This window comes from Lygodium microphyllum, chromosome 2, assembly GCF_053477565.2.
Source record: "Lygodium microphyllum isolate KBCC chromosome 2, Lygodium_microphyllum_v1.1.10, whole genome shotgun sequence".
NCBI lineage: Eukaryota > Viridiplantae > Streptophyta > Polypodiopsida > Schizaeales > Lygodiaceae > Lygodium > Lygodium microphyllum.
In genome coordinates this window covers 9,074,700-9,084,667 of record NC_141136.1, presented here as the reverse complement: position 1 = coordinate 9,084,667, position 9,968 = coordinate 9,074,700, and the positions used below count along the sequence as shown (strand labels likewise).

The following is a 9,968-nucleotide window of genomic DNA, read 5'->3' as shown; positions in this document are numbered from 1 at the left end:
ATACACATCCATCAAGCCAACGTAGTAAAGAATATATTTAAGGACATGCCCATGCACAACGCAACTATTAAGACTGTCCCTATTGAGGCATTCCCATGGCTAGTTTGGCAAATCTCATAATTTGAATTGTGCTCACTCTAGTGTTGGTAAAATGGCTTTCGCATTTTTAGAAAAGCATAGCAACATATAAGCATTTACCAATTTTGGAAATACTTTCAACCTTTGCTATGCATTTTATTTTTATTTTTGTACATGTGAGAACTTGTAACTTACTCATATAGTCTTATGTAATATAATCTAGTCACACTCTCAAGCACAACACTTGGTAACACATTTTCATTGCATGCACTACTCACTCCAAAAACACACTCCTATTTTCACTTGAAGATTTGCATGTGGATTGTCAAACTTAATTTTGGTATTTGTCAATAGAAATCTAACGCAAGACTTGTGCTAGCCATTTGTCTTGCATTCACAACTTGGAATTGGTTGGATTTGCAAGTAACAAAAAGTTTTAATGTGCCACACGTGTGATATTGTAGACAAAAGGATTCAATAAGTTTTTTTAACTCCTCACTTTTAATATTTATACATCGGCACCTTCTATGCTACAATGATACTTCAAACACTTCCATCCTTCAACATTAGAGGTAAATTTTCCCTTGTCAAGATGGCCTAGTCTAGTGTTGCTCGATTGTTACACGTCTACCTCCACTAAAGGATCGTTAACGAGTTTGCAAGTCTTGCTTTGAGGATGAAAAATTAGCAAGAATTGCCCAATCCATGCCTTTTAAGTATTGCAGAACTTGTTCATTAGGGTTTGTGTGGCCCCATCGATACTGCCTCACTATATGGCTTACTTCTCGTTGGTTGATGGCTATTCTTGCAAAAGTTGGGTCTCTTCTTGCCCATAAGTCTCATAAACTTTAAGAAATTTAGGACATTGCTACAACTCAAATAAGAAAACCGGATTGCCATAGTTGGTATCTCCAAGGAAAAGTACACATCAACAACCCAAGCACGTTCCCAAGGCACACTCAAAATCAACTCTACAACACCTCCACCCAACCATCCATTGAGTATTTTCAACCATAAACAAATAGAAACCACCAATGTCACCTCATCAATATAAAGCTTAAATGCACAAATAGTAAGAATAAAGAGATCCACGAGAACCCATCCATCCATAAGGCTTTTCATTGGCCTTCTCCTCCTCCTCCCCTCCACCAATACCTACAATAAATGCCTTGGTGGAGCTAGAACCACTAGCCCCAACCTTTCAGTCGCTCCTCATGTTCCAAGACAAGCGATGAAAGCTCCTACCATAAGAGTATCTCGCAAATCCTCGATATGATAAGGATGGTATAGAAGACATCAAACCAAGGATATGGCAACTGAGTCAAAAGGATCATAACCATGTCTTCAGAGAATATCATCCAACCAAGAGAGACAAGCTCACCCCTCATGTCCTCCATCTTAGTGATAGGCTCCTTTGTGCAAGAGTCGTCAATACTAAGCAATCACAACTTCTTTTCGAGGAAAATGTTGTGGGAAAACATCTTGTGCTAATACAAAGACATAAGCTTCTTCCACACTTCCACTGCAATTTTCAACCTACGAACATCACAAGGACAAAATCCTACAAACTCATAAGGAGACAATCCCACAAGGCTGCACAATCCATAAAAGTCCCATGTGTGGGATCCTCCTTAAGAGTAGGGGATAGGATCAAAAATAAGCTCCGAAAGACCGATGGTATTGAGTATGCACTCCATCTTACACGACCACAACAAATAGTTTGAACCATACAATGTCTTCTTTGGGTAAGGAAGGTAAAACATGCAACTGCACTAGAGGGTATTAAGGATGGCATCTTCACTTCAAATGGAGCCTTCTATGTCATACATAATAGAAGGGGCACGGGTGCAAATGGGAGACTCCCCCCCCACTAACAATTGTCGCCTCTCTGCTTAGAAGAGTATCTAGAAAGAAGCTCCTCCTTGGAGTCATCAAAGCTCGTGAACTAGTAAGACATCGTTGATTCTGCAATCACCTAGAAATCTGTGTTTTGGACGATATGGAAGGAAGACAATCAACTACAATGAATGTAGATGTCGTATACACACAAGATGTTACCTACCACCAAAGGATATCACCTGCACCGAGGGTACTATCACTTGCAAAAAGTAGGAAACTAGTCGTCAAAAGTTGTTACCTAGCCACAAAAGCTGCCACCTAGAACTGCTACTCCTCAACAAAAGATCACCTACTCCTCTATGAGAAATCTTTAAACTATGTCCTCACTTAGCAATGATACCATGTGAGAATGCACAATGGAAGAGAAACACAAATACAGAATCAGAGAGAGAGAGAGAGAGAGAGAGAGCAGAAGATGAAGTAAGAATAGTGCCCTAACTAAAGAATGTTGATACAAAGGGGATGGATTGATCAATCCCTACACGCATCCCACAACGTCCGTGAGGACACCAGATTAAGGCTAATGATGATGGCAACACCAAGCACAAAGTATCATAGTGTTGGAGTATACACCTACAAATAAAACAATGGAGACTAAAGAGTGTCTACCAAGTGGGAAAGCTAGCTATAATTTGCTAAGAATGCCAAACACTAGCCAACTGCACCTATAGGTGCAAGAAATGTTGGCTGACCAACATTTAGTGCTAGTCACACTAGAAAAATGTCAAAAAAAATACCAAGAGGCACACACACACACACAAAGAAAGGAGTACAAGATGAAGAAAGGATACCGAACTAACTGAAGAAGAATATTGATACAAAGGGGATGGACGGATCAATCCTTGCACATAGCCCACAACCCTAGTGAGGACACTAAATCAAGCTGATGACAATGACAACACCAAGCACATAGTGTCAAGTATTAGAGTGTGCATCTACAAATGGAGGATTGAAGATTGAAGATAGATTGTCTACCAAGTGGGAGAGGCAGTCTGTAAATACCGGACAATGCCAAAATATGGCCTACCTACACCTATAGGAGCAACAAGTCACACTAAAGAAGGGTGGCCACAAAAAAATCCTAGATGACAAGGACAATATCCGACAAGTAGAGATATATTGCCAAAAGTAAAAACAGACCTAGAAATGCACACAAGAAGCCGATAACTAAAGGAAATGCACCAAAACTATCAAAGCTCTTATGTCTCCATCACACTCTGACAAGAGCTCACAACCAACAGATGACAAACTAACATGACTAACATATGCAAGCTAACATCCCCTCTCAAATCCTAGGAGGGTCTAAAAACCCAACAACCTCATGATGAAGCATAGAAGCCTAAGGTAAAGGCTTCGTGAAGACATCCACTATGTTGTCCATTGTGAGACAGTAGGCCACCGCTAACTTGAAATCCATGATCCACTCTCAAACATAGTGATAATGAACCTCAATATGCTTCGTGCGAGCATGAAACACATGGTTCTTTGCCAAAGCTAAAGCACTCCAATTGTCCACATGTAGCTTCATAGGTCCAGGCTAGGGAAAGCCAATCTCCACCAACATGCAATAAAGCCAAACTGCCTCCATAGTTGTAGAACATAATGCATGATACTCTATATCTGTAGAAGAAAGAGCCACAATAGGGTGCTTTTTACTTCTCCATGAGATAGCTCTTGATCCAAGGGAGAAGGCATAACCTATACTGGACCGTCTAGAATTCACATCACTAGCCCAGTCAGAGTCACTCCAACCAAAGAGAGTAACCCCCTTCTCCATACATATCCCATAGGATTGAGTCCCCTATAAATAACAAAGAATGTGCAAGACCGCTCTCCAATGCTCCAAAGTGAGAGTCAAAAGACAACAATGCCATGACAAAAGAAATATCTAACTATGTGTCAATAAGCCAGATGAGGGGGAAAAGAGACACCTGTAACGGATGGCATCTATAAGGGGATAGTGTCGAAGTGTGCACCTACAAATGAAGGACTAAAGACTATAGAGAGTTTGTCTACCAAGTGAAAGAGCCAAGCTATAAATAGCCAACAATGCCAAAATCTGATCAAACTACACCTATAGATGTAATAAATGCTAACCAACCAACATTTAATGGTGATCACACTAGCAAAAATGCCCAAAAATAGGGGGTGGCCATAGAAAAATCTCAAATGGAAAAAACAATGTTCGATAGATAGAGACAAACTTTGAAAAGTAGAAACTGACCTAGGAGTGCACACAGGAAGCCAACGACTAAAGGAAAATGCACCTAAAACTGCCAAAGCTCCTATACCTCTATCAAGCTCTAACGAGCTCATGACCAAGAGATGACAAACTGACATGACTAACATAGGCAAACTAACAAGGACAATGTCCAATAAGTGGAGACAGATTGGGAAGAGCAGAAACTAACCTAGAAATGCACTCAAGAAGCCGGCAACTAAAGGAAATGCACCTAAAGCTACCAAAGCTTCTATGTCTCCATCAAACTCTTGACAAGAGCTCACAACTAGAGGATGACAAACTGACATGACTAAAATAGGTAGGCTAACAACCTTACCACCCATAATAGCCTCAAATTCTAAGTCAATCTCCAAAGACATTGTCACTTGAATAACCTGCACCAAAACAAGGGCAATCCCCTCTTTAACTCCACAAATGGTGCATGCTAGGGCTTCCTCTGCTTGTTCCAAACATGTTTCAACTGCCAATGGTGATGAAAACTCAAAAATGCAAACTTTTATCACAAAGAAATAAGCAAAAATAGCATTGCTTAATAAAGTAATCAATAACACTGCGCAGAAACAATTGGACTGCCACGTGGCATCCTACATGGCCTGACTGAGCAGGGGCCATTCGAGACGGGAAGAAGTGAAGATGAAGAAAAGAAAAGATATCGAGAGAGAGTACAGCTAAAACAGAGCACAGATTGCACTTAGCAAGAGTTAACACAGTGTATACGGCAGCTGGTCACAAAACAACTATTGCAAAGAGGTAAAATCTGATCAAGCACAGCCAAAAAGGAATAATCAGAAAACTACGCCAACAAACTTTGCCAAAAGCTTGAAATCTCATCAACCAGCCTGCACAGGTAGCTGAGTCAAAAGCACATGCAGTCCAAGCATTAAATGCAGCCACACAGCAGGAAAATAATGCAAAAAATAAAAACGCATGTCACTTTTCATGCAACACAGATTGCAGAAGGCTGGAAACAGGACAATTTTGATCAGAGAAACAGGTCACCTAAGCAGCAGCGGGCAGGGAAAGGCTTATCAACAGCAATGGAAGGAGAGAGCAGACCTGCAACAACAAAAACCAGCACCACAAGAGCGAATACGAACCTCTACTACCATGTCAGAAGTGGGTGCAAAGATGGAAGCATGAGAATCTGCTGTAATAGACTGCAGAACACAAGAAAGAAGAGGGACTACAAAGAAAAGAAAAAAAACTGCAAAAGGACTCCATGGAAAAATGCTCAAAAAAAGAAATCCATATACCAAGACAAGAGACATTACAAGACAACAGTGAGTCACCGGCTAAGTAGGCACTGGCAATAGCACCCTCTCTCCAACAAGACCTAAATAGGCACTGGCACTGGCACCCACTCTCCAACAAGATCTACAAGTAATGAAAGTCTCCAACAGGACCTACAAGTAATGAAATATGTTGACCATATATCTGAGGAGGAGGGAGCCCAGCCTATATAAAGGCTACAATCATGAAAAAGTCGGCCAGCATCTAGGGGCCCAAAAATATGCAATCATCCATTCAAAATAATGACAGGTGGCCACATTTTGGGGCAAATAAACTAGCACCCACCATAAATCATCACTGGAAAAGAAATGCACAGTCTACTGAATACAACTCTAAAGTCACACATGAACCGGCCAATCTGCTAACATCACCTCCAACACATAAATTGGCAGACAAACTCAAATGTTGAAGCTCCAAATGTCCCTAGCTTCAAACTAAGGCTCACAAGCACGAGATGACCAAAAATGACACATGCGATTGCTATCTGCTATTAGATCTGCCATCTTCAAATCTTCAAATCTACTGAGAACATTGCCAAAGCAATGATGATCTACTAGCCACAAACCCACCCAAATATCATTGAAGAAGCCTCTATGCAAGAAATATTACACTCAGGCCTATAATGTGACAGCAGTAGGGAAAATGCAGCAGCAGCCCAGAAAGCTAGGAGATCTCTCAAAGAACATTTGGCAATAATACCCTATGAGTATGCATTGCAGAAACTGAACACAATGAGAGAAAGAGAGAGAAGGGAGAGGAAGGAAGAACGCGGACTGATGAGAATGCTGAAAACAATGGCAGCATGTAATGACAGGTCTGGAGGGTGCAAAAATGGGCAGCAAAGTGAAGGAAGCTGCTAACAACAAGGTGAGGAAAGCTGATAACGAAGAGAATGTACAAAAGAATGAATGAATTCCCAGCAACCTAAATAGACAACGATCAGCAAACTGACCAACCTGAAACTACAGGTTGGACCTATGCGCTAAATCTACCAATTGTACTCAAATGACCCTGAGGGGCTTGGGAAAATAGTTGGTAAACTGTCAGCATGTGTTGTATTGATTAAAGACCCATCGTGTCAATTTAGACTCAAACTTGGAATCTGAGATCGAGATTAAGAGTCTGCCCCTGCAAGTGCCAAATGCAACACAAAAATTGACCAACGTATGAGCAGTCTACATATAGGACTAGTTACTAGTTAGCCTTTCAAAGGGAGCGTGACTACCAAACCTAAGGCTAGCCTAAAGAAATTTGAGGAAGTACAAGGTTGGGCCTGGACAAACATACACAACAGAAATGACTTGGAGAAATAGTGCCAAAGCTCCAAATGTCTTAGTCTGACTCAAAATAAGGCTCAGAACCAAGCAAAGTTTGGCAAAACAGACATCATCTATGAGTAAACTCTTTGGAAATTTCACAACTTTTGAGGAGCTGATCCACAATATTCTAGCAATCTATGTCCTCGAATGTGAAGTGCTGACTAGAACAATATGACAAAAGCACAAGGAGCTCATATTATTCTTTTACATTTGCCAAAAAGCCGAATTCAAAGATTTGGAGCACCTGATGTATTGTGGAAACACACTTGAGTGTATCAATCCCCTAGAAACACTAGATTAAATAGGAGAAACCTCCTATAGCGGTGATGAATCTAGTCATCAAGTAGAGGAGATGGTTAGAAACAAAGGCTTCTAAGTGTGATTAGGAGCATTGTTATCAAGGTTGGCAACGTATCCTCTTCATGGTTTTCACAAGTTCATCAAGAAAAACTTTCCATCATCTAACTAATTGAAACAAACACCATATATTTGACGCAAGGAAGGACCAACATTTGTAATGTAATTTTAACCTATCATAATCCTGAAATCGTCTAACACAAGGCAAGGCTCTTTGAAAAGAAAGTATCTTCATGGAATGAGGCATGAGATCTTCACATTCACTATATTACCAAACTTGCTTCAAATCCTCTCTCTACTTATCCTTATAAATATGCAAGTTTGCGAGGCACTAACTAGCACATTCTTCCTTCATAGAGACAAAGAACCAGCCAACAAGTACTCACAACAATACCTAAAGATACAATTAATATTCATAGAATTGGAACCTTATCTTCTTATAACTCCTACCATAAATCCCACTTCCTTTTCACACCTACCCTTTAATTGCACCACCTCTTTGTAACTCAAAGTTCCAACAAAATATTTGCAAGCTATAGCACAAATGAGAAATGCTCAGGGTGTTTAAAACAAGAGAAAATCCTAAGCTGTTCCTTAATCTATCTTCAATCTAACACAAGAATCAAGTCCTAAAAACAAAACTCTAAAACCTCAAGTGTTTGCAGCAAACATAAACTAGACAATGTCAAATATACAAGCCAACATTGTCCATCCACCACACTAGTCTACTCCTTAATTCAAGCTCTTTTTGATTCAACTAATCAGCAAGAAGAAAATTGCCTAAAGAGTTTATTTAGTTGCTTTGCTTAATTTTCACATTGTTGAGCTTCATGCCATCATTCAAAATAAAAGTTGTGGCACCAGAACTTCTGTTTACTAGCTGAAAAGAACTTTGATAAGACACTATATCAAGCATCTTTTCAAACTGAAAAGGCCATAGCTCCATTGCTCAAAGCCACACAATGAGTCCAAAACTATGAGAGGGAATGCTCCTGAAAAATTGTGCGTGTCAAGCTTGTACATACGACAGATAAACATGTATCCAAAATCCTACACCTTTCAGCACAAATTTGTTGCCGTTTCCATGCACCTAAGATTTCAAACATTTAGAAAAGTAAAACAAAGCTTCCTATGACTTGACAGTTATGACTTGTTTTCCATGTCCATGGACTACCAAAGGCATTGGATATTGCTACAAGCAGGCATTGACTTCATCTATAGAGCTATTGTACAGCCTAGAGCATTATACCAAGATAAATCATGATTAAATAAGCTGATCGTGGCTAGCAGTTCAGCTATCAGGTTGTCTGCCTGCTGCAAGTAGCTTGGGAATTCAAACCACTTGATGGCGGTTAACTTAAAATCCTGGAAGAAAACAAATTGAAAAGAAGTTTTAAAGCAGAAATATCTGCATCTCAATATTCTCCCCCTGCAGGGTCAAAAATCTAGCACTTCTATTTCCAAACGATACTTGGATTATAATTTGTATTAGGTCTGTCCATGATGCCCCCTCTCCCAAAAGAGAAAACCAACAAGAAGCTCAGGCTTCGTCTGCCGAGGGCTGAGTAATGCCAAACTTAACTAACAACTTGTTCAACTCATCGGGCGAGCAAACCTGATACTTCACATCCCCAGAAGGTGTAAGGCTAACCTCTGCAACCTCCAGTTTCTCGGATGACAAGCTTGTGCTGTCCATAGTCTTGCTGAGCACCTTCAGCGCCAGCTGCACGGCCTCCTCTCTGGTGATCTCCTCCTTGTAATCCTGCTTAAGCATAGACTGGGCAGCTTGGTTGTTTGCGCCAATTGCAGCAGCCTTCCAGCCCCCAAAATTGCCACTGGGATCGCTCATGTAGAGCTGGAAGCCGAAATTTTTGTCGTACCCTGCAAACAGGAACGAGACGCCGAAGGGTCGCAGGCCACCGAACTGCGTGTAACCCTGCTTAGTGTCGCAGAGCGATTGGACAAGCTGTTCGACAGGGATCGGCTCTTGGTACAGGAATGTGTACCTCTGGGCCTGGAGCCGTGCAGTGTTGATGAGGATGTTGGCGTCAGCTGTGATCCCAGCAACGGCGCACGCGACATGGTCATCGATCTTGTACATCTTCTCTGTGGATTTGGAGGAGGCCAGGAGCTTGGAGGTCACCCGCTTCTCTCCCGCCAGTACGACCCCGTCCTTGGCGAGAACGCCGATGGCTGCACCAGCGTTGCCGATGGCTTCCATGGCGTACTCTACCTGGTAGAGGCGCCCCTCGGGGGAGAAGATGGTGGTCCTGCTGTCATAACGGCGAGACATGGCGATCTGTGGCTGCCTGCGATATGGCTTCTGACGCGAAGGGTAGAAGAAGAAGAAAAACGAAGCAGCTTAAATGGCTTGAAGAACAAGCTATGGAGAACGTCCCGATAACGCCGCGTAAAAATGCATAGAACTACCTACATACTCCTATGGACATCATACTTCTATGTCATACTTCTAATCCATACCAAAAAATTCAAATGAAATTTGAACAAGTGATAAGCTAAAGAACATATCATAAGGCCTACCTACCTTAGAAATTTATAGGTAAATCAGTTTATGCTTAGGAGATAAGGGTAGGACCTAGTACATGAGTCTGGATGCTACTGAGCAAACTGACTTCAACAACCTCAAGAGTCTCTTCATTAAGAGATTATTTAAGCTTGGTTACTTCGATAACCTTCTAGTGCGGCTGATGAATGTCAAGCAGAAAGACAAGGAGGACATCAGAGACTACGTCACCCACATGCGAAGTCTCTTTAAACTAACC

The 9,968-nt window shown here is 41.3% G+C and overlaps 1 protein-coding gene across 1 annotated transcript; it reads right to left on the bottom strand.

Annotated features, from left to right (window-relative positions):
- Positions 1 to 8,372: 8,372 nt before the first annotated feature.
- On the bottom strand, positions 8,373 to 9,611 carry PAC1 (20S proteasome alpha subunit C1). The gene has a single exon (XM_087691006.1). The coding sequence runs from the start codon at positions 9,476 to 9,478 to the stop codon at positions 8,726 to 8,728; it is 753 nt and encodes a 250-aa protein (XP_087547132.1). The 5' UTR covers positions 9,479 to 9,611; the 3' UTR covers positions 8,373 to 8,725.
- Positions 9,612 to 9,968: the final 357 nt, after the last annotated feature.

Excerpts from the sequence above, each read along its gene's own strand:
- PAC1 (XM_087691006.1), bottom strand. The coding sequence starts at position 9,478 with ATGTCTCGCCGTTATGACAGCAGGACCACCATCTTCTCCCCCGAGGGG.